This window comes from Astatotilapia calliptera, chromosome 16, assembly GCF_900246225.1.
Source record: "Astatotilapia calliptera chromosome 16, fAstCal1.2, whole genome shotgun sequence".
In the NCBI taxonomy this organism is placed as follows: domain Eukaryota; kingdom Metazoa; phylum Chordata; class Actinopteri; order Cichliformes; family Cichlidae; genus Astatotilapia; species Astatotilapia calliptera.
Window position 1 is genome coordinate 8,973,566 of NC_039317.1, and position 25,286 is coordinate 8,998,851.

At 41.1% G+C, this 25,286-nt stretch overlaps 1 protein-coding gene across 2 annotated transcripts; it reads left to right on the top strand.

Moving 5' to 3' along the window:
* Positions 1-100: 100 nt before the first annotated feature.
* fam124a (family with sequence similarity 124 member A) lies at positions 101-24,636 on the top strand. Of its 2 annotated transcripts, none has more exons than XM_026143684.1 (4): positions 101-438; positions 4,939-4,970; positions 16,724-17,496; positions 23,530-24,636. In XM_026143684.1, exons 1-4 carry the CDS (start codon positions 359-361, stop codon positions 24,334-24,336), a joined length of 1,692 nt encoding a protein of 563 aa, XP_025999469.1. In that variant the 5' UTR covers positions 101-358; the 3' UTR covers positions 24,337-24,636. The 2 variants fall into 2 exon arrangements, with proteins under 2 accessions (XP_025999469.1, XP_025999470.1); XM_026143685.1 differs by having other exon boundaries at positions 102-438; positions 16,730-17,496.
* Positions 24,637-25,286: the final 650 nt, after the last annotated feature.

A 25,286-nucleotide genomic window follows, 5' to 3' on the forward strand; every position in this document is an offset into this window, starting at 1 on the left:
AGTCTAGAAGACACTATGAATTAGGGCTGGGCCATATCATACCGTTCACGGTAATACCGGTATAATGTTGGCAGCAGGAAACTGAAACATGTGAGAACAAAATCCAAACTCCAATCCAAACGTTTGCCTCGTTCGCTTGTAGTCGTCAGATTTCCCACAGCAACTGAAGGCATCCCGTCAGCCCGCCGCTGACGCAGAAAAGTCAGCCTGTTGATCCAACAAGTTTAAACCCCTCTGCTCGTGTGCGGACCCAGACACCGGCGGGGATTTAGAGCGTTTTCTGTTCGTCTGATTCAGTGTGGTCTCTCCAGGCGTTTGAACGCTCAGTTTGTGGCTTTCACTGAAATAATGCAGCTAAATGCTACGCGTCCGAGCCTCTGAGATGGAGAAAGTCCTAACAGAAGATGACTGCGTGGATTCAGGAGCCGAGACTGGAGGGTGAGTGAAGGAGAAACAACAGATGCAGAATATCTCACTAAATGTTTGGGATTTTGGAATTAGGAAATATTTTAAATTAACCACAGCCAACGTGCATTCTCATTTTCATTTAAGAAGAAGCGAGAAAGCACACAACATTTTTATTTTATTTTATTTTAGATGAGATTTGGCTTATTGGTCTCGACGATCCTCAGTTAAATTCACAGGCTTATTTATTTTATTTTTTAAAATGTTATATATTACACTTGCTACTGAGGCAGACTAAGCTCGGGACAAGCTGTTTTGGGATGCTAATATTTTTAGCGGAATATTAAAAAAAGATCTAACTCAAAGTTGTTTGGCAGGAAAGCGTGTTAAGTTAACGCTGTTTACTCCTTTGCAGCCATTAAACAAAGATGTGCCTCGTTGTCTCCTGCGGTATGTCACTGATTTGATGTTGTGTTGTTGTGAAGGATTTACTAGTTGTTTTCCGTGCGTGTTTGTGTCTCTGTATGTCTCGCAAAATTAAAAGACAGGTTCACTTTCATTTTTTTGAAGCTTTAACACGATAAACGTGATGATCGTATATGTCTTTAATGTGTTTGGGATATTAGTTTGTTTTTTGTTGTTGTTTTAAGTAAAGAGTAAAATTGGTAGTGAGTTTGTGTGAGAAGTTTGCCTTCAGGGTTTTTCAGAAAGGCTTTCTGATAGAAGATGAAGTGAGATTTTTATTTTTATTTTATGATAAGTCTACAGAGGCAGCAGGATAAAGGCTGGTTAAATGGACCAAACACAGGACTTTCACCATGGAGACTGAGGTTAGAGTCCAGCTGTGGCTTGTTTTGTAGATGAAGTTAAAGTGTCGTCAACTTTTCTTTCTTTATTTTCACATTTCAAAGCAGCTTGGTTAAGTCTAGGTAAATATAACTCGTTGTGTTTGAATAAACCGTGTCCCATATGTCAGAAAACTGTTGTGTCTGAAAACCCTGAAGTCAAACTGACCATGTGCGGGACAAACCAGAAGAACGATTGAGGCATTCATGTACACATGACCATGTCACATGATGTCCTATGCTAAAGGGCTTGTGGTGTCCTTACAGATTAGTCACAGGCAAACTGCACATCTCTGAACTCCCAGATTACACATCAAGGTTTCTTTATGCCTTTACATTGTATTAACCTTGCCTATATAGATCCTTGTGATCCCTCACGGAGATGTATGGTGGAAGAAAGATTAAAAGCCCGGTATGCAATTAGGTTAATTGTTATTTACTCTATATATTCTTATTACAGGATTTCATTTCAGTCACGGCTTACATAAAATAGTTTATCTAGTAGTGCAAGCACGGTTTTACATTTGATTGTGTAATTGCACACGGTTAAGAAAATACGAGGCCACCATATCAAGCAGTCCAACCTAATTGTTGCCACCACTCGCAGCCTTGTAGCGTCTCAGAATTTAGCCTATAATCAATGTTTGTGTTGTTAATGGTTAAAAACAAAATACAGACAAATATCAGTTACATTAAAAGTACTTGTATGTGAAAAGTATCCTTGTTAAATGACAAACTCCAGGCCCGTCCACCTCCACCTGCTCACATCCCCCACCTCTTCTTCTTCAATCCACTAAATTTAGAACGCTTTCACTCCACCAGTGCATTTGAATAAATGAATAAAATAAACAATATTTTGTTGGTCATAAAGTCCATCTTAACCCCCTATTAGTGAGTTATAAATAGATGAGTCGGTCCTGTGTATGACTTTGTCTCTGCCGTGTTCTTATATAACTGCTGTTCTGTCAAACGAGAAAAACAGAATACTTATAATTTTTATTCCTGAACACCAACAAACCTACATGAATATATGCGTCACGGTTGTGTAAATAGACCCCTGCTCTGGGGGAAGTAGGATGATAATGTTATGTTGTTATTGAATACAGACTTTCCATCTACCATCAGTCATGTCTGGTTTCTTTTAAGCCGTGATAAAGATCCTTCCTGAATATAACCAGAGCCTGACTTTAGAGGTGATAGGCCGTAAAATGCTCACATGAGTCACCGCTTGGAACAGTCGAACGTTTTCGGTTAGCTTATGCCTTCATCTTCATCCCTTTCTTGCCATCCTAAGTCCCTCTTCATCGCTCTGCATCTGAATCTGTTTTAGCTTTCCATGGGTCAAAGAAGTTTTTTTTGTTTTGTTTTTTTAAATATACGTATATATACTCAGTTTCAAGCCCACTGGGTCACCCTGCGCTCATACTTTATGCGTATGACTGGGTTGCTGCCTGTCTGCGCTTCACTTTGTGTTTATTGTCTTTGGGTGGAGATGAAGCGAGGCAGTGCGGCCAGACTGGGAACCACAGGCGGGATGCTAGCCGGCACTGCAGGGGTAGCCCTGCCAAATGCTCACACCCAAAGGAGCCATCAAAATAAACAGACTAGTGTGCAACTGCGCACACTACTACCTCCAACTCTATTTCAAAGAGTCATAAACCTACTTTTTTTCCCACTCCTTGTCATTTTTCTTTGTGCACTCAGAGATGAGAGTATGACTTTCACTTTGTCCCCTTTTGCTGCAATTTTCTGCTTATTTCTGTTCTTCCCAATATTTATATTGCCTCTGCAAGCCCATCATCTTTTCTTACCTTTGTGTCCTCACACCTGCTGCTTCCCTCACTCTTACCCATTCCTTTCTCTACACCGCTAATGCCCATTAGTTAGATTGATAACCTCCTGCTGCAGGAAATAGACTTGCTCTTCTGCTTCCTGCAGTTCCAGAGACTTTTATTAGTTTAGAGATGGACTCACAGAGTGTGCGGAGGAACAGTGTTCTCTGGCTGTCAGAGGACTCCTGTGGGACTAATATCGTCAAGTTGCAATGCATATATGTGAACCTGGAGTTATGCAACCTTTTCACCAAATTATTAATTGCAGGATTTGAGTTAGCTCCTCAGTCAGCCTTGTTGTATGTGGGCAAACACGTCTTGGATGTAATTTCATAAAATGTCATAATTTTACTCTGTCTGGAGATCAGATTAGCTGAAATGTAATTCTCTATCTTTTCTTTGAAGCTTAAGAGCAGATAAATCTTCAAAAAGTGAAGACCCTTTACTTCATCAATTACATTTTCCCAACCATAAATACACCCCCCCCCCCCCTTTCTTGTAATGAACTCTACATAAAGACTGGTGCAACCAAAAACACTGGAGCCTGGGCATGGCTAGCCTCACATAGCACAGAAATCAGAAGGACTGGAAATGTTTTGGCCTCTCTCCAGGGAGACTGGTTGTCATTTGAACCAATATACAAAGAATCCAGCATTATAAGAAAGCCAAAGTACAGCCATAAAAATGTAACTGTTATACTCATGTGTACATATTAAACAAGATACAGGAGTGAAATAATGAGCTTTGAGGGGTGGGTAGTTTTCCCTTGAATTTAGCCAGGAGAATTTAGCCTCTTTCAAGTCTTTGTGCTAAGTTAGGCTAATCACTTCCTGGCTCTAGCTAGGTATTTCTAGTGCACACGCTGTCAGCAGATTGAAGGGGAAAAACCAAATTATCTCAACTTGGCCATATTTACACATTATTTCCACCAGCTTTGGAGCCACATACTTTATATGCCAGTTCTTGTAGTTATTCATACTTGGCTTGGCTAGGAAACCAAACCAGTATGTTTTTTAAGTTAGTTAAATCAACTGTGTGATTAACATTATTTTTATCTACGTGCTAATACCAGTGATGGCTTCACACTTTCAGTAGTTTCTATGTTTCAAATGTCATAAATTCCCAATATGTCTGATTCAGTGAGCATATTTTCTGCTTGTACAGTCATTAGTTTGAGTTGTATGACTTGTAACTTTAATGGTAGAATGTGTTACCAATCTTTTTATCCAATTTTTGGAAGGAACAACGAAGTTGTTGCTGAACTGATTCTATAATTAAGAGAAACAATATGGTTGTAGTAATTCATGACACATTAAAATCCGGCACACACACGTCCTTTTATTTCCAGCATCATGTCAATCATGTGGATAAGAATAGTTATTATTATTATTATTATTATTATTGTTGTTAATGTGTGAGTGTGTAAGGAGCATTTTTGATGTTTTTACTGGTTGAGTGGGATTGTTAGCTCCTAAAAAACAGGAAGTTTTATTTAATGTGTTAATTAACTAGGAAAATGCAGTAGTTAGAACTCAAGTAAAATACAAGAGGCTAGGAGCTGTACTGTATCTCAGTAGTGGAAGTAGTACTTGAGCAAATGCCTGTGTTTTTATCCCTTCCGTTAGAAACCACTCTGAAATCTCTGTGTGCATTTTTGCTGACCTTCCAGCTGGACCTCTCCTACTGTTTAGCCAGATGTCAGCACTTCATCTGAAATAGGAGTGTGTCATCCTGTAAATCATGTAGATTGCAATTCATATTGTAATATAAACTTCTGTCTCCTCTCTCTGTCTTGTCCTCTCTGTCGACATTTCCTCTGCCTTTTAAAAAAATCTGTTTTCTTTTGTCCTCTGCAGGTCTGATTACAGTCCCTTGTCCTCAACAAGCAGTAAGTAAAATTAACAGTGACATGAAGTATTGCTAACACACACACACACAGCTCAGGCTCAGGTCTTTATCTCCCTAATACACACTGACTAAATAAATCCACTCACAGGCCAAGGATTGTGTTTGTGTCTTTGTGTTTAGTGGCCTGTAAGATCCACAGCAGATTTTAGGGAAGAGTATTTGTATAGCAACAACAACATTGTTTATTACATTTTTCTTTCCTCTGTCCACCTCGGTTTGTATGCTACACATTACATTTTACACGTTAGTAATGGTTAGCAGTCGCAGGGATAAATGAAACATTTGTATTGGTGAGGTAAAGAAGCCAAAGTGGAGGGAAAACATAAAAAGCTTACTTTTAATGTCCTCCTAAAAAGGGAGGTAAGTAAACAGATGCATCATCATTATAATCTACACAGCAACAGTCCCATGAGATAAAACTATGCAACAATTTTCGATTAAGATACACAGCAACTGTTCACCCATGACAAGAAGCATTTCTAACCAAACCTTTCAGTCAGCTAATAAATTTATTCAAGTGTAGAAATGTGTTATACGTGTATTTTTTACATCGATATTTGGATCTTGTTTTGGTAGGTTTGGCCATATTTTTTTATTAATTATGACATCGGCTTATGTTATAAGGCTTAGAAATCCAGTCACAAGTTTCATTCATCCATTCGCTTCCACTTATCCTTTTTAGGGTCGCGGGGGGCGCTGGAGCCTATCCCAGCTGTCTTAGGGCGAGAGGCGGGGTACACGCTGGACAGGTCGCCCGTCTGTCGCAGGGCTAACACACAGACAAAGACAACCATTCGCTGTTTCTTAATATTCACTACAGTTTGACTAGCAGCTGGCAAGTGTTGTTGTACACTATCGGCAACCACAGCAATCCAATAGTGACCAAAGCAACATTAAAGAGGTTTCTGGTACAGCACCTTCTTTTTGATTGATTTCACTAAGCATTGGTCAGTAACCTGTAGGAATCACTTGTCAACCAATAGGAGGACTATGCACTTTTCATTAGCAGCCGGTGGTTGTATCATATCCAGTATGGTAGACAAATCTGAAGCAACGTGCACATGACATGAGAGAAACATCAGCAAGTAATCTGGATAATAACTTACACATTGTGGGTTAACAATGTTACTGCTTTCCCAAGTCTCACAAATAACAATAAATGGGGGAAAAAAAAAAAAAGTAATCTGGATAATAAATAATCAAAATTTGGACAGAATTGTCTCGCATCATTAGGCCATTTTCCTGTCTTGGGCATTTTTTACACACTGTGGGTGTGTCCATAGTTTTCTTTGAAAGTGTACGTGATTGTGAAGGTCTGTGTTTGCAGAGGCCGTGGCCTGCTCTCAGTCTGGTTGCCAGGTCTCCAGGCTTTTTTACAATGGGAGGATTATATCCAATATTAGCCCATTAATCTGGTCTGCAGGAAGCTGCGTTATCCCACTTGAACCGCACCCGTAAGCCAGGAAGCAGTGAAACACACACAGTGATCCAGGAGAGAGTCTGGTTTGGTTTTCCCCTGTTGTTTCCTGTGTCATCGCTGTGTCAGATGAGCCTCTGCCCACCATTGTCATCACTGGAGGTCAGAGCTGGAACAAAATGTGCACTGGGACACTGTCCGAAAACACAAGAACTTTAAATACATACTGCAGGACAGAGTGTGACCACATTCACAAGTCCACTGCTGGACAGGAACTACTACTGAGCGCAAACACCGTGCATACATTTACACACTGAAATCCATCCAGAGGACCTTTTTTTTAAAGTAAAACAATTTGCACCATTTGTCTAAGAAGATATAGTTTCTGATTGGCTGAAAACTGTTCTTTTACTTTGTATAATAAGACATCGTATAAGTTCTAAAAACGACCTGTTTTGCATCTGTCCAGATTCATCTTTAGCATGGCTCTTAAAATTTTGCATACAGCATCCCTGTAACACTGTAAGAAGTGAGGAAACTGCAATAAAAGCTGATAAGTTGCTTTATATATATCGATATCCATGAAGCCAGATGACACCAATCAATTAATTAAACTGAAGGAATGCCTTAAAAACATAAAGACCTCTAATTTCCTGCTTGTAAACTCAGATAAAACTGAGCTTATTGTACTAAAAATCTTAGAAACATGGTGTCTAACCAGATACTTGCTCTGGATGGCATTACCCGGGCCTCCAGTAAGTCTTTTCTGATCAATGTGCAAATTAAACAAATGTGTAGAACTGTTTTCTTACATTTGCACAATTTCTAAAATCAGGAACATCCTGTCTCAGAGTGTCTACTGATGTATTCGTTTCACAGAGGTGCATGCTGGTTTAGTCTCCTCTTGTCTTTTGCCTCCACAGAAGTGCATTTACTTTCTCCTAAGGTGGTCCTAACCCCTAACCTTTGACCTCAGCTCACACTAGTCATAAAGTCCATGGTGATTAAGTCCTTGATGTCCCGCTAAACCTCCAACATCAATACCTCGACAGCAAGAGCCGCGAGCTGCCATCAGCTTTCGACTTTGTCGAATTCACTCGCTCGCTCTTTGTCAACTGATCCTTTCCCCTCCAGTATTTTTTATTTTTATTTTTTTCACAGTAAGATTTCACGTAGCAGCAACTTACAACTTCACCTGGCATGGCCTCGAAATGAAAGCTTTTAAAAATATTTAAATTTGAATAAATAAGTTACCAGTTGTGAATGAGAATGAGTCTGTTGGTTGAAGCAAAAGAAATGTGCGTTACATAAAAATAATCTGGTGCAGATTTTAGAAACGGTGATACATTCAGAGCTAAAAGGAAAAGGCCAGCTGAGGCAACTCTTCAAAGAATTTGGAGAAAAGAAGTAACGGCAGAAGCACCACTGCTGCCACAAGCAGCTGCTTCTTAAAATGTGGTTTTGGTTTTCATCACTGTAGTGTAACGTTTCTTCATTCTTCATTTGTCTGGATCCCTGAGATCCCTGGCAAGAGATTAAAATTTTAGCTTTAAAAACTTTTATCTTTAGTTAAAAGTAATCCAAGAATTGATTATTTTATAAAGTAAAGCCGTATGAAGCCTGTAAGTCTGTTTATATTCTCTTCAGCCTAGTTAGAATTTAAAAAATTAAGTTTACCATTTAATATCATCTCAGACAGTCTGGAACCTTTCCACTTCTCCCACCCAGCCACGACCATGCCAATAATCATGCTTAACTGTAAGCCTTCATAAAATGAAAGGGAGACCTTAACGGTTGTATGCATCAGGCTGCAAACATGGGGACTGACTCACTTCTGGAGTGTGTTCATTTAAGGAACTGCAGTTTTTGGCACTTGCATGCTGGTCTTGTTTCGCTCAACTATAATTACTGAAGTATGTGATTTTATATGGGTTTCTTTTTTTCTTTTTTCTTTTTTTTTTTAACTCAAATTTTACAAATTCATGTTACAAATTCATGTGTAACAGAGTGTGGTGTCTATTGCTTCTTTGCCTTTTATCTGCACCGTCTTGTGTTCACGCTCAAACACACTGCTCTTTCAAAGGGACAGCGGCGAGTATCCATTTTAACGGCAAACCACTCGTGGTGATGTCAGCCAAAACACTTTCAACACAGTCAGTTTGAATAGTACCTGATGGCCCAAGGACCACCCGTAACAGACCAGCTTGTAACGCACACACACAAGGTTGGGGTGCCTTCTCTCCAGCTGAATGTATGAAATCCATGCCCTGTTTTGAGGCAGCTTGGATTAAGTGTTACCAAATGTGCATCCTCCAGAATGAGAGTTGAACCACGAGGCCAGAACAGCGCTAAATGTGCTGCAGTCGGCTTTTTTGTTAATGGCTTAATTGAAGCAGTTCAGTCTGTCGGCCTTGTTGTGGGCCCTTGTGATAATGAATGGGTGAGTATGTACGTGCTGACTGAGTGCACAGTGAAGTAGGACAGTTATTACTGGGTACTAGCCGTCTGTTAAGTCAATGTGAGAGCAAATACCAGTGTATTCATAGTTAGCTTCATTATGTTGCCTCTGATCTAAGATCAAATTACGTTTAAAAAAAAAAAAAAAAAAAAAAAATTGTCATCTTGCTATAATTTGGGGCTAGTGAAACCAGGAAAAAGCAGTTTCTCATCTTATCCTGGAAGAACTGGGAGATTTGAGATGTTTTTCAATGGATCCATGTTGAACTCGGTCCAGAAATTCAAACCTGTGAGGAATTAAAATTGCACTGACTATATTGAGCTTTTAACATGCTGCTCGATCTACATAACTAAGATTTAGAAATGCATGTTCACCAGCACCGAAGAGTGTTTTTCAGTGTTTTTATTAGAATCTTGTTGTGTATAAATGGTTAACGGACCGGCTCTTATGTAGTGTTTTTCTGTTGTACTTGAGGATTTGAAGTGCTTTATATAACGCGCTTCATTTGCCCATTCGTTCATATAAATTCACACTTGGATGAACGAATCAGGAACAACTCAGGGTTCAGTATTTTGCCCAAGGATACTTTGGCATGCAGACTGGAGCAGTCAGGGATCAAACCACCGACCTTCAGATTAGTATATGGCTTGCTCTAGAGCAAACAAAAGTTACTGAAAAGTTGCTCGCAACTTATATACTTTCTAAAATATTAAGCTCTTTAACATTTCAACTCATCATATCTCCTAAACCATAGGTGTCAAACTCTGGCCCGCGGGCCAAATTTGGCCCGCAGCCTAATTACATTTGGCCTGCGAAGCCACACCTAATTACTATTAGAGCTGGGCTACTGGTATTATACAGCTAATATATATATTGTTTAGTATTAAGCTTAGCTTGTTCCATATTAAGTTTTTCAGCAAAACGTGTTTGAGTCCATAAGAAAAGATTCATTCTTTTATCTGGAGGAATAAATATATTTCAATAAATATTAACGTTAGCCCGCAACTTTGTTCCAGTTTTGAATTTTGGCCCACTGTGTATTTGAGTTTGACACCCCTGTCCTAAACTGTGGACTCCAAAGGCATGAGCCTTGTGGCAATATATCTTCAAACACTCCTGACGCTCACGGTGAAAGAATTTTTTTGATACCATTTACTGTTTTCCCATGAATTACGTTTGTTTCAGAATAGGAAATCTGTCCTCCTCTAAGATTTCAAACTCTGGAACTGACGCCGTTTTTTTCTCTCGTCACATCTATCCCTGGGATGAGTGTTGCTTTGGCTCACTGAGATGAGCAGGGGCCCTGAGGCAGGTTTGAATCCTCCTGGCTCGTTCTCCCTCTGCTTTCTTGACACTCTTCAGTGTACTCTTTCAAAAAAAATCCATCTTCAGCAGACAGTTCAGCTCCTTCACCTCTTTCTCAGCAGACAGTTCAGCTCCTTCACCTCTTTCTCAGCAGACAGTTCAGCTCCGTCACCTCTTTCTCAGCAGACAGTTCAGCTCCGTCACCTCTTTCTCAGCAGACAGTTCAGCTCCGTCACCTCTTTCTCAGCAGACAGTTCAGCTCCTTCACCTCTTTCTCAGCAGACAGTTCAGCTCCTTCACCTCTTTCTCAGCAGACAGTTCAGCTCCGTCACCTCTTTCTCAGCAGACAGTTCAGCTCCGTCACCTCTTTCTCAGCAGACAGTTCAGCTCCGTCACCTCTTTCTCAGCAGACAGTTCAGCTCCTTCACCTCTTTCTCAGCAGACAGTTCAGCTCCGTCACCTCTTTCTCAGCAGACAGTTCAGCTCCTTCACCTCTTTCTCAGCAGACAGTTCAGCTCCTTCACCTCTTTCTCAGCAGACAGTTCAGCTCCTTCACCTCTTTCTCAGCAGACAGTTCAGCTCCGTCACCTCTTTCTCAGCAGACAGTTCAGCTCCGTCACCTCTTTCTCAGCAGACAGTTCAGCTCTGTCACCTCTTTCTCAGCAGACAGTTCAGCTCTGTCACCTCTTTCTCAGCAGACAGTTCAGCTCCGTCACCTCTTTCTCAGCAGACAGTTCAGCTCCGTCACCTCTTTCTCAGCAGACAGTTCAGCTCCGTCACCTCTTTCTCAGCAGACAGTTCAGCTCCGTCACCTCTTTCTCAGCAGACAGTTCAGCTCCGTCACCTCTTTCTCAGCAGACAGTTCAGCTCCTTCACCTCTTTCTCAGCAGACAGTTCAGCTCCGTCACCTCTTTCTCAGCAGACAGTTCTGTTTCTTCAACTGTTTTCAGCACATGATTTCTGCTATACAGCATTCACCCGGTATTTGTGCAGGAAATGCAACTTTTTCAAGTTGCCGTTTGTCCCTCGCCTCAGCCGTTCTGCCTCGTTCCACGTGTGTTCAGACAATGAAGGTCACATGACGTCCATGATCCTGGCTGTGTAGTCTTCACTATCTAATCAATCTATCTTTCTTCTTAAGTTTGAATCTAACAGCACTTTAAAGCCAGGAATAGTATCTCTACATTTTGGTCTGACTGCTTTTATCTTCTGTGAAACTTGAGGGCTGGCGGCGTTCACATACTGAGCCCTTTGTATATTCCGCTCTGGGAAAGGAAGTCAGCAATTCCCTTTTTTTTAAATTTTTTTTTTTTTTAAGGCTCTTTGTTTATGTTGCTCTATAGGAGTTCTATAGCAGGTCCTTTTGTATCTTCTAGACAACAAAGTAAACAAGCTTGTTTTCTTTCTCACTGCGTCAACTCATGCAGCTTTAATTTATTTAATTACATGAAGAAATGCAGACTTGGCGTTTTTCTTTTTCTCCCATGTATGTCGCTCACAGTGTGAGATGCAGCTGACAAGCAGAGATCCAAACAGAAGCCTGAGCTCTTATCTCAGAAGACAGCAATATATCACTTTACCTTAGTCTTTGTATGAGAACTGCTTAGGTAATTTAAGGGTGGGGGTATTTATTTTTTGTTTTGTTTTTTGTCAGAGTCATATGAAACAACTGTTAAAGTTTAAGTTAAAGGGGTTCACATTTATGTTCAGCTTGGTTCAGACATGATCAGATAAACCTCGACTCAGCAAACTGCAGACAGAATGAGATGGAAAGGCAGCTGAGTGGAGTGGGCAAGGCCGAAAAAAGTAAATTACTACTTGTTAAATAAAAAAATAAAATACAGTTATTAATAATAATTATTAGGTTTCACGTAGGTTTAACAACTTCCTGAGTTAGTACCTGGCTTATTGATGTTTTACTATAATTAAAAATGTCCAAATTGTTGTTGGGAAGTGACAGGTAATGATTGATGATGTGAAAATGCAGTACTGAGTAATGAGCACAAAATTGCTTTATTATATCCAGTCAAGTAATTGACTGTTTTGTTTTGCTTTTCTTAGCTCCTTCCTTTAAGTGAACTTTCTTCTGATTGGCTACTCGATATTCACCCTCTTTGACGTCACACAGATGGAGAGCTGAAAAATTGTTGCAAAGAGAGCTTTTTGATTCTGTTTACAAACACAGACCTCCTCGTTTAAAATCAGCATCCCCCACTGTGACTGTATGTGTACTCTATAGTTATCAGAAAATGGAAAACGGCACACATTTGAGACTTGAGAGAAAGGATATTTGAATCTAAATGAGAGAACAGCTTCTGTGTGCGAGCAACACCTTGAGTGACTGGTGCCAAAACATAATAAATGTAGTCTTCGCACTAATATAAATCTTTGACTTATTTTTTTCTGTCATTTCAAAGTGATGTATGAGATTTGGAACTCCCCCCCCCCCCCCCCCCTTCTTTTTTTCCTTTCTCAGCAGACGACAAAAGGGGCCCACATCTTGAATTTCCAAGTTCAGTTGTTTTGTTTTTACACTGAAGGCCTGGCTAGCTAAAGCTGCGACTGGAGTTCTTCTGCGCACACATACACACATACACACATCGAGGAGAGGTTGAGTTTTCGCTGCTAATCACTCTCATATGTGGAGGGGGCTCGCTGGAAGGCGTGTTGTTTTATCTCACGTCATCATCTGCGGGTACGGCAGCGAGCATGTGTTCCTGGTTAACACGTATCCACAGAGACAAGGTTAAAGTCTCTGAGAACTGGACAAGACCGTCCCTTTTTATAAATGGGCACTTTTACAGTGGAGTACAAAAGTGTCTGCCCCCTTCCTGATTTCCTTTTTTTTTTTTTATGTGTCACACTTAAATGTTTCAGATCATCAAACAAATTTAAATATTAGATAAATATAACACAAGTAAACAAAAAAAAATGCATTTTCTAAGTGAATTTGTTTGATATTAATTGGGGGAAAAATCCAAACCTACCCTGTGTGAAAAAGTGATTTCTCCCTAAACCTAATAACTGGTTAGAGTCGCCCTAAGCAGTTTTACAGCGCCACAGAGGAATTTTGGCCCTCTCATCTTTGCAGAATTGTTGTAATTCAGCCACATTGGAGGGCTTTTGAACCACCTTTTTAAGGTCATGCCACAGCATCTCAATCTGATTCAGGTCAGGGCTTTGACTAGGCCACTCAAAAGTCTTCTATTTGTTTTTCTTGGTGGACCTGCTGATGTGTTTTGGATGATTGTCCTGCTGCAGAACCCAAGTGCGCTTCACACGAATAAGAACAGATGGCCGGATATTCTCCTTTTGGATGTTTTGGTAGAAAGCAGAACTCATGGTTCCATTTACCACAGCAAGTCTTCCAGGTCCCAAGGCACAAAACAGCCCCTGACCATCACACTACCACCTCCATACTTTACCGTTGGTATGATGTTCCTTTTGTGAAATGCTGTGTTACTTTTATACCAGATGTAATGGGACACAGACCTTCCAAAAAGTTAAACTTGTCACTCCACAGAATATTTTCCCAAAAGTCTTGGGGATCATCAAGATGTTTTTTGGAAAAACTGATAATGAGTATTCAAGGAGAAAACCACTGGTCAACAGCAGTTTTCTCCTTGAACTCTCCCATGGATCATGCCATGATGTGTTCCTTTTTTTTAAATTTTTTTTAACATCTTTTAGCCTTTCTGTACTTTGTCAAACAAGTTCTGTTTAATGATTTCTTGATTCAACACCTCTGCCAATAAATAGGCCTAGGTGTGTTTAATGAAAGTGAACTCTGCTTAAAAAAAAAAAAAAAAAAAAGGTTAAGCACAGTTAATTCACGATTTAACAAGAGGGGCAATTACTTTTTCACACAGGACCCACTAGGTTTGGGAAACGTTTCTCTCTTGATCAATGAAACCATCATTTAAAAACTGCATTTTGCATTTAATTGCGTTATCTTTGTCTAACATAAAAAACAGTTTGATAATCTAAAACATGTAAGTCTGACAAATATGCACAACACATGGAAATCAAGAAGGGAGGAAAACACGTTTTCACACCACTTTATCCTGTGTTTGTGCTGAGGATGGATATGCACATGCATGAGTTGTATGTAGTCAATCGAGTCAGTTAGCCTGAAGACTCAAGTGGATTAAGAGCTTAGAGACACACTTCTCCAGAGCTTTACTCACAAACGCCTTACGTTCCCTTCACAGGATTGGGGAGACTTAATCTCTGATTTATTCTCTTGTTTTCCAGCTCCACATTAACCCTTATTGCCAAGAAAAGTATCACTTTGTACAAGGTATTGGAATTGTATATTTTAGAAAGATGGGCCAAAACACTGCAGCTCATACAGCTCGTCTATGAGCTTGCCAGATTATCTTTCCGCTGCTTTTAACGCAGGGACATCTGTGAATCTAACACATTTAGATTTTTGAACTTAAACAGTGGACTAAAAACCCATAAACGGCTTCTTATTCAGTAATTTTCTAATTGATCTAATCTGTCTCCCTTGAACAAGTCAGTATGTAGACATCTTGACCTTTCAGTGGATTTTTGCAAGCATGTAGCTAGTAGCTTTATGCACTGGTGCAAGGAACACAACACAGAGAGAGACTAATATTCCATTCTCTGCTTGGATGTCGGTGTACGTTGACTCCTGCATGCTCCGTCCAGCTTCCTTACCTAAACCACATGCAGTATTTCCATTAGTGAGCACACGGCCGGGGCGTGCTGCTTCCTGCTGCGTGCTACAAAAGAAAGGGAAACTGTGGAAAATATCCCAACTTGATTCCCCCAAAAGTTGTCATGTGTAAAAATGGCAGAAGAAAGAGTGTGGGGTTGGGGAATGGAGGAAAAAAAAGACAAATGTAAAAGCAAGAAACTGAGATTTTTATTTATTTTATTTTTTTAAATAAGAAAGGAATGGTTATGATGATGATTTTTTTTTTTTTAGGTTCTTTTGCTGTTTTTGTTTGTTTTCTAATGAGGCAGAAATAAGATGGTTGGGGCAAAGGTCTCTGACTCATGAAAACTGATCCCAGGAGAGCTGTGTGCAGCAGGAGTGTGAAGACTGTCGAGCTGTCTGTGTGTCGGCACAATGTGCTGTGCAGTAAATACCCTTAAAGAGCCCTATCATCCACTTGTTTGGCGTTTTAATGCCAGCTACATGTTAACAGTGATTGTAAGGGATCAGGGTGACGTTAATGACAGCAGTTCCGTCTCTCTTTGTGTAGGCGCGTAGATGTGTGTTACAGGATGTCAGTGCGCCGACATCCCGCTTAAACCTGCTGTGGAACATTCTTGATCCGGATGTCATTACCGCTGTAGACAAACTGCCATTTAGGGCTGCTCTGTGTCACAGTTGAGGCTTCATTGCATTTTATTAAAACTAAATTTGCCTTCACATCTGCTTATAGATCCTCGGTGTTTACATGCCACAAAACTAATCACAGCCTGGACCAACATTAGTTTTGTGGTGGAACATCACCGACACGAGCCTCGGGTCGTTATAAAATAAATTAACTGTACCAAAATGTATACTTCCCACCACATCTTGCTTTTACTGAACCTTTTAATATTTAACAGCTACATTCATAGCACCTCTACACCTATTATTTAGGTCTGTTCCATTGGAACCACAGAGTGACATTTTGAAAATGTCACTTCTTTGGTCAAGTTGAAACTGTCCTTTTACAAAGGCCGGTGGGACTCGAGAGACAAAACCCATCCCTGTTTGGCCTCTCGGTTTCACGGAGGGATTTTGGCAATGGTGAAACAGTATGTTGTGCCAGGGAAAGTAGCCTGTGTGTCCTTTCCCAAAGCACAAACAAAATGGGACAAGTCCCATGAGAACTCGGATTAAAGACTGTAGCAAAACAAAGAGTGAGTGTACATGGAGATAACAGGCAGCCGTGTGAGTTTCTACATGTAACACACAAGAAAGAAAAGACTGATTGACGTAAATGTGTCGGCAGCATAGGAAAAGTGGATTTGCAGCACCTGCATCACGGTGCCGAGCTTTTCCATGTCGGGGGTTCAGGGAGAGGCTACACCTGAATGCATCGCTCCCGCTGCGGTCTGGGACATTCCTCTGGGCTTCAGTAATGACTCCTAAATGGCACTAATGAGCCTCCACAGAGAAGCCCTGCTCCACATGAGTCTGGTAGAAAGGAGGGAGGGAGAGAGGGGAGAAAAGGTAAACCTCAGAATTGTAAGAAAGATGGAGTTGGATGTGGACGAGTGAAATGGAGAGCTGAGATCTAGAGATCTGTGGGAATGGGGAAGGCGAGTGAGAAAATATGGGAAAACTTGAACAAAGAAGTAAACAAAGAAAAGAGTGAATGTGTCAGGAAAAAATATTCCCAGTGTCCAAGGAATAGCTTAGCAGAAGGATGGATAGATCTCGACAGTTTGGAGCAACAGATTCATTTTATTTAAGAATTCATATTTTTTTTTAACCTTCTTATTTCTATATAAAGTTCAAAAATACCCATTTTATCTAATTTTCTTCCTGTCCTCCTTGTTTCTTCTACTTTGTCTTCCATGTGTGCTGTTGGAGGTGACTTATCCATGGGTGAGCTCCAGGATCCCTTCCTTGTCAGCATCCACCTCATTGCTGACCCCGGCGAGGGCAAGTTCCTGCAGCATGCTGCCGACGCCGTGCTGGCGTGGGTTCACCCTGAACTGCAGCTCTTCAGGGTCTCAGAGCGAGCCTCCGTCTCTCAGCGACCTCGGGCAAAGCGGCATCAAAATGGAAGCCCAGCTTCAGCCTGCCAGCCAGCCCTGGCGGTCATCCTGTTCCTCCAGGAGGCCTACGGCGGTGATGAGCACATACTGATGCTGCATCGCGCTCTGCAGCGGCCGCCCTGGCACTACCACCATACTGAAAAAGTCAGCAATGGCCGGCGGATGCTACCGTTGACCCCATGCAGTCAGGACTTTTTCACTCTGTCTCCTGGCACGCCGCTCTGGGCCGTGCGGCAGGTCCATTATGGGAAGGAAATCGTGCGTTTCACAGTCTATTGCCGCCATGAAAACTATGTTGATATGGTGCGGCTGTACAAGCTGCTGCTTCAGCGGAGGGTTGCACAAAAGAAGGATGACTTTTGCTTCTTTGTGGTGTACTCCAACCCTGATATGGAGATCCAGCTGTCCTTTAAGAGACTCCCACGAGGCCACAGTCCCCTGGTGTTGGACTCGGCAGTAATGGAGGTGAGGGTCCGGGACGTCGGAGTGCTGGTGCCCCTGCTGCCACACCCTTGCAGCCCAATCAGTGAGGTGCGCTGGCAAACGGAGGACTACGATGGAAATAAGATCCTACTGCAGGTAAGCGTTTTTCATTCTGTTTTTTTTTTGTTTGTTTGTTTTTTTTAAATATATATGTGCCTTAAAATTTCCTGCCCACATCAGCTTAAATACGCATTTGGCTGTCTCATTAAGGACCACTTTATTTACATAGTCACAGTTGCTGCACATCTGCAAACCACTTTGCTACCCGCCTTCACTTTTTGTGCTGTATGGGTATTAATAAATGTTACATCGATCCCTTAATGATGCCTGCTGTGGTCTTTGCTGGGGGTCTTGCAGCTGCTGAGTCAGTCTCCACTAAATATGCATCTGGGACGGTGGGGAGGTGTCACAATGGAGGCATGGTGAAATCCTGCAAATGGGAACTTCTTACTCTTCTTTTGAATATAGTGGCCCTCACTGAACTGTAACTTTAACATAGGAAAAGTACAACTCAACACAATTGCATGGTGTGATTTATTTTGAAAGAGTGTGTTATGTTTTTTATACCTGCAGATACACCAAAACCTACACGAGTAATTTCAGTTTAATCTGATGAAATGAGGCAAGTTTATAATTAGTTGTTGGAACCAGCTGGTCTCATGTAAAAGGATTTGTTGTTGCTCAACTCCTGAAACATGATGCTAAGGAGCGATTCACAAGTCTTTCCTTTGTGTACGACTGTATGCTATTAAAAGAGTAAAATAAAGAAAGAAAGATGAAAAACACACTGAAAATGGGCTTGGGTGTGCAGCAGTGTTTGGAATCTGTGTTTAATTGTGTAAAAGAGAAGCAGACAAAAGTGGCAGTTTTATAGGTGGAAGAAAAAGAAGAGCAGTTCAGACTGATTCTCAATCCAGAAATAACAAGATCATACAGCAGACAAGAAGGATTCAGTTATTTTATTGTAGGTCCTTAATTTAATTCCTCCATCTTTCCATATTGAAAGGTGCTGGAAAAGCCTGTGTGGGTTTGAATATAAACACCCACATAAAGACTGACATGAATCAAGCGGCCCTTGTTGGAAAGGTATCACCTATCGGGGGATATGTGCCCAGGCGGTCGGAGATAAGTAGTGTTGAAAGTTCAAGCCGATTAAGCTTCAGTCCATTACTGGGATTGGAACGGCACAGAGAGAAACAATAAGCTAATAAATCATGACAATGGGCCATATGCATGATGCTTAGCTGCCACCTGGAATCAAGTCACATGGACCTCCACATTGCAGCGACTACAATACATTAAATATATTAAATGTAGGCAAGTGAAACAGAGGCACAGTGATATGAAAGGAATAAATTATCTCCCAAAACATCAACTACATTCTGTAAAAACACTCTTTGTACAGATAAGCAGAGAGGGAGTGTTTTTATTCACAGAAAGTTGTGCACAGTGTATGTATATTTTGTCAGGCTGGGATAATGGCAACACCCAGCTCCCAACAAGAAAACACAAGCCTCCTGGGAACCTGGAGCTACAGATGCAGCTGTAACGTTTCAGTATATAATAAATACTCTGACGTGTTAGAGTAATAGTGAAAATCTGTCAAACTTATTTCTGTCTATTTTTGTTTTCTTTCATTGGCTCGCTAATAAAAATCACCACATGCATCTAGTGCTGTGTAAAAGTCTCAAGCCACCCCTCAGTTCTTTATACTTTGCTGGGAAAATTGGAAATATGTGCAACAATTTACTGAAATGTGTAAACAAATATGAAAATGCAGTATATAAGGCAACAGCAGTTTGTACATGTACGCGAATATTACTCCGGGCTTCTTGAAGGACATTCAAAGCTCTTGTTTGGAATTTGGCTGCTTTTTGTTCCGTCCTCTGTCAAGATGATCCCGCACTGCTTCAGAAATGTTGAAGTCTGAACTCTATGGAGGTCAGTCCATGACTGAGAGTATTCCATTCAGTGTTTTTCTAACCAGGTTTGCGTTTGCTGCATTGGCAGTGTGTTTGGGATCACTGCCATGGTGAAAAATGAAGCCACGGATGGCTGTAGATACTCACCTCTCTTCTGACCTCCACCATACATACTGATGACAGGATGAACCAAAGTTTAAAAATTAAGATTCCTCACTCCATCAGACCAGTTACCACAGATTTTTTTCCCCAGTCCAGTTCTTGTGTAATTTGACATACCTCAGCTTTTACTCCCCATTTCCCTTCCTTAACTTCTTGACAGCCAAACCTCCACTGAGACCATTTCTGATGAGGCTTCAGTGATGAGATTTCTTTCCTGTTTCCTGTTAAGCTCAGGACTTTCAGAGACTGTTTATTTGCTGTAGATAATGTTTTGGCCTCCCGATTCTGCAAAACAAAATGTTTTTGAAAGTATACTCAAAATCACTTGTTTCAAATTTTTTTTAATTTTTTGTGTTTTTTATCTTTGGTGTTTTTCATAGGTTGAAATACAGAAATGGGAACAAATTATGTTTTTGTGACGGGCTGCTTGGTAACAAATGGCCGAAAGATACTATTTAAAACTGCTTCTTTGTTAAGGTGTCTGTTATGCATGGATACAACACTGGTACATCACTTGAGTTAAGTGCCTTTTTTATACTTAGATGATTCATAGGTCAGTGTTGAGTGGGTTATCAACCAAAAAAACTTCCTCTGAAAATGGTCAGGTACAAGGCTACAATGGCTCCTCAGAAGCAAAATATAAAGAAATGAGGGCTGGTTTCAGACTTTGCACAGCACTGTATTAATTTCTCTCTTTATTTTTATCCATATGATGCAACATATGTTTGTTGCTTTCATTGAGAGACAGTAGCATAGCATAGCAAATAGAATTTTCGGCATCAATTTGTTACTAAATTACAAATTCTTATAATATTTAATGCATTAACAAAACCTGCTTTGGATGACTATTGACTGGACACTTCAAAGCACTAAGTGCTCCATAGGAGATGCTTTTCCATATTCATATGAAATTAATATGAATTTTTATTAAAGGAACAAATTCTCCAGCTCATTAAATGTTTCTGTTGATCAACTGGAGTTTTTATAACCATGCCAGCTTCAAAAATGCTCCAGCTTTCTAGTAAATTTAGCCTCCAGAATGCTGCAAGTCTGGAAAAGAAATCGTCCTTTCTTATAATCGGATTCTGTTTTCTTCATGGTCTGAGGAACAGGAACATAAAATGGTTCCCTATTTGATCATCTAGAGCGTCGCCTCAGTAACGCAGTTTTGAAAACCACAGTCACACTGCCACACATAAGCAAAAGCTCATCATGTGAAGAGTTTTGTTTATAAACATAAATACAGTCCAAATGTGTTGCTTTCCACAGCATTGTTGAGGATTAGTGTCCCGTTGTCGTGGCGTTGCCTTCCTGAGGTCATATATCCGGCTGACCTGGCTTATCCCAGATAACTAAAGCTTACAAGAGTTAGGGTCTGATAATCACCATGTCAACAGCCTCATTACCCAGCGTCCTGCTGTGGCTCCTCACTGGCATTTTGTCCTCACAGAAAGCTGAACTCGTGCTGTCATGTATTAATAGTAGACAGAGGATTGAAACTTTCACCCACGCATGGACAGAAAATAGTTTTAGTAAATAACGAGTGTGTGCAGCTGATCTGCACACTGAGACTCGTTTGGCATCAGCCACAAACAAAGAATGAACAACTGCTGAGAGATCTACTTAAAAAAAATATATATATATATACTTCTTAGAGCCTCACATCTATCTGTCAAATGTCTAAGCAATGAGAGAATCACAACAAATGACTAAAGGCCAAACAATGAAGCTAATGTTACATTTTTATCCAATGTCCGGATGGAAAAAGGAAATTGTGGAAGCTTTGGGATTAATATGAACCTAGTGAACACAAAATGAGTGCAGGTTATTGTGTTTCTATGTCACTATTTGTGCTACAGTGCAGTCTAAACTCTTTTACTGTCAGCATTCACTGATGGTACCTAGTAAAGCTCGATAGATTACGCTGACAGAGAATGTAGCTGGTCCTCCACCTTTGTCTCAGTCGGTGCTTTAGTGAAGGAATAAATGGGCATCATGCAAGGAAAAGGTGACGCCACTGCTTGAGAGCAGAAGCAGACCAAGAAAAACAAAGAGAAGAAGAGTAAGGAAAAGATAAACAGGATGAAGTGGACTGAGAGCAGAGAGCAGGATGGAGACAAAGGAGAGAGATGGTTTATAAAAGAGTCAACTTTGAGACACTGAGCAGGGAGAGAAGAAAACACAGGGGGCTTTGTTACACTTTTTATACACACACACATACGCACCTTTAGTCTTGTGAGGACCCTCTTTGCCATAAACCAATCTCAAAACCCTGGATTACAGCTTTGTCTCATAAAGACTTTCAAAATAAAACCCTTCCTCAGTTCAAAGAGTAATTTTACTAAACCGAGTTGCATCAGTAAAACTCCAGAATGTTACAGCTAATAAAATATGTAGTTTTTAGTCTTGGATAACATTTACAGTTCTCTCCAGTTTACAGGAACCAGCCCTGCAAGCAGCACGTCACTGTTGTGAAGTATGTGTGTTACTTCCAAACATTACAGTTTCAGAGATGCAAATACAGATGCTCGTGTTATGTAACTGTAATTTTTGTTTTATTATCTCAAGAAAAGCTGCCTGCATGCTTTGAACTGAGCAGAATTTTTGCATTATAATTATGCTGCAGTAACATATTGTCTGAAACTACCATCTAAATGACATCAAGGCTCATTTTTCTATCTTCTGTTGTCCAGTATGTTGAGTCTTTCTGAACTATAGCCTCAGTTTCCTGTTGTTTGCTGACAGGAGTGTCATGCAGTCGGTTCCTCTGCTCATCAGCAGCTTCGAGGTTTGATGTAATGTGCATTCAGAGATGCTTATCAGCACGAAGCAGTCTTGTCATTCTCCTCTGACCTCTTGCATCAACGAGACGTGATCCATATCACTGGATATTTTCCTTTTTTCTGACCATCTGTTTAAACCCTAGATGTGTTTGTGGGGGAAATCTCAAATCACCAGTTTTCAAAATAGTTGGACTTGCCTGTTCAATCACTCAAATCACCAAATCATCCACATTCTGATGGCCTGTTAAAACTTCAGCAGGTTGCCTTAATAGTGTCTACATGCCTGAATGCGTTGAGTTGCTGCCATGTACCCAATAATAAAGTGACTGAGTGAATATTTGCTGTACTGGATTCAACCTATCATTATCAGACAGAGTATTTATAGAGGTTAGAAATAGAGACTTAGTGATTTCTTGAACAGACTGTAGATTGTTGTGAGGAAGCTGTAAATCACTTTGAACTTCTTTTTATATATTTATTGTTCAACATATGGAAATGTGCAGATTCCCCTCAGTCCCTGTGCTGCTTCAGAAGATTGTCTGGGGGCTGCTGTGTGGGAAGTTATTGCTTCTGTCTGTATTGTCTTGTTGGAAAGTCGGATGACGGAGCTGACAAGAGAACAGAAACATGGAGAAACTATCAGCAGAGCGCTGTGGATTTCAATATATACAGAGGAGGAAATCATAGACGAGAACCTGCTGCTGCAGCTGCCTTACATGTTTAAAGCAACAGCAGTCACTGTATGTCAGAACAGGGGAGTGTTGCTTCATGTGTTTCCTGCTTCTCATAATTTCCTTTTTGGATTTGTAATATTTCATCGATTTGTCTGAACAGCGCACTCTGATTTTAAGATCCTGAATGGATATATGTACAGTACACAGGGGGTTCTTCTGTGACTCACATCAACAGCTGGAGAAGTCATCAGCATTCAGAGGCCAGGGTGAGAGCAGGGGGTGTGGGGTGTGTTTGGAGACCCCGGGGTTCCCTTGTACTTCTTCCTCCTTCACTTTGCTGCCTGTATGTTGTGTGAGGAGTGTCCTGTTGCATGGAAGCCCTGTACAGAGGGAGGTTAATGGTCTTGAACCCACAGATCCCATGTGAACAAATAGAGCATACAGACAGTCTACTATCAGAATAGGCAGGTTAAAGGAAGCAGTTTATAAGCTACAATTGTTTTTGCCCTACCACCTATCCCACGTGGTGATATGACCCTTGACCCCAAATCGCTATATTTTCACTGCTTTTCTTTCCCTCCTATTCAGGTCCAGGGTGCATACTGCAAACACAGACATGATCCCTGCTACAGATCATGCACCGTCACTGAATCTGCCTCTGCTCCGTCCACCTTCACCCGCAGCGCCACCTCTCACAGGAACCGCCGTTACCATCAACGGATGCCACCTCGTTCCAAAGTCCACCCGACCTCCCACTACTCCATGCCTCTGGCATGTGAGGAGCCAGATGAGCAGGAGCAGTGGCCAGACCAACAACATCCTGACAGCTGGAGGTCCCATTGGACGGGCAATCGGTCCGGATCCCTCTTCTCTCTACCCAACATGGGCTCAGCCAGCTCCCGCTCTGCCTGTTCCTCTCCGGGTCCTTGTCCCAGCCCCAATTACAGGAGCCACTCCCTTCACCGGAGTTCTTCGCTCATCCCGCCCTTCCGCCTCAATGTGGACGCTCTGATCGGGGCAGAGGAGACGGATGTAGACACGGGAAACAAGGTAAATCCAGGTAGCAGTGTGGACCTCACAGTTGTGTCTGCGTACGTCAAATCGAGCCTCCCACAGACTCCTCGGCCATTATCGGCCCCACCAGAAGACATCGGACCCCACCTCTCTCCCATCACCCAAGAGGGCACCTACAAATCGGCCGCTCTGGGCCGGACTCCAAACAGCTTCTCCATCAAAAGCTCTCGGTCTGCCTTGCAGTTGTCATGTTCCCAAAGCACCAGTGCAAACACACTGTCCTCAGCTTCAGTGAACGAGTCAGACAGCTGCAGCATAATTAGTGTGCCAGTTGAAGAGAAAGACACGACAGAAGAGGAAGAACAAGAATTCTACATCTGATCTTTTGCTAAAGGCTCATAGGACTTAACTCTGGTCAGTAATATCAAACCTTAGTGCTGAGACAATCATGTAAGCTCTACTCTGCCCCCTGGTGTTTGATAGTAAAACAACAACAGCAAACTGAAGCAAAGCACAAAGTTTGTTCTGAAATATTTGTGAATGCTGCATTTTTTTTTGCATGTGTATATATAAACTCTGTAAATGCTACTTCATATCTACTTTCACGCATTTAATGGAGAAGTTGCATATCTGTGTACAGAAACATTTAATAAAATTGCAAATTGTTTGTCCCCTTTCAAATGTGTTGCTTAACACTCCATTAAACGTAGGGTAGGTGTCACGTTTTCTACATCACTGATCATAACCAATTAGATTTGTTGTGTAGGCCTAACCAAATGGCAACATTAAAAACTGACATGATATAAGTGAAAAGAAGATTTCTGCCACTAATGCTTTCACCAGACATTTAGCATTTCAGTCCTGTGTGAAGTCCTTTTGGCCTGGATGCCTCATCTGATGGGTTTAAAATTGGAAGACTGTGCATCTTCAAATATTAAGCTGCCAAATGCATAGAAAAAGCTCTTTAAGCTAAACATAAACTGCCGTGCAGGTAGTAGGTTGGTCACCAGTGCTCTTCTATAAAAAAAAAAAGAAAAGTTTTCTTAAATCAAGGGCCTGCCACTGTCCAAAATAAGACTGACACACTAACAGTACTCAAAAGTACATGGATCTGCAAACTTGGTGGATAAAATATGTAAAGTTATCACAGAGAAAGCAGCAGAAGCTACTAAAAGTTAGAGTACAGTCATATGGTCTTAAATGGTCAAAGAAATGTAGCCATAAATTAATTTGAGAAGCACGAGAGGGAAAGCAATCCTTCCGGTTAAGAGAAATGCTTTAAATTCCTTCCACATTTTAAGGTACACAGACTGGGGATGTGTTTATTTTGA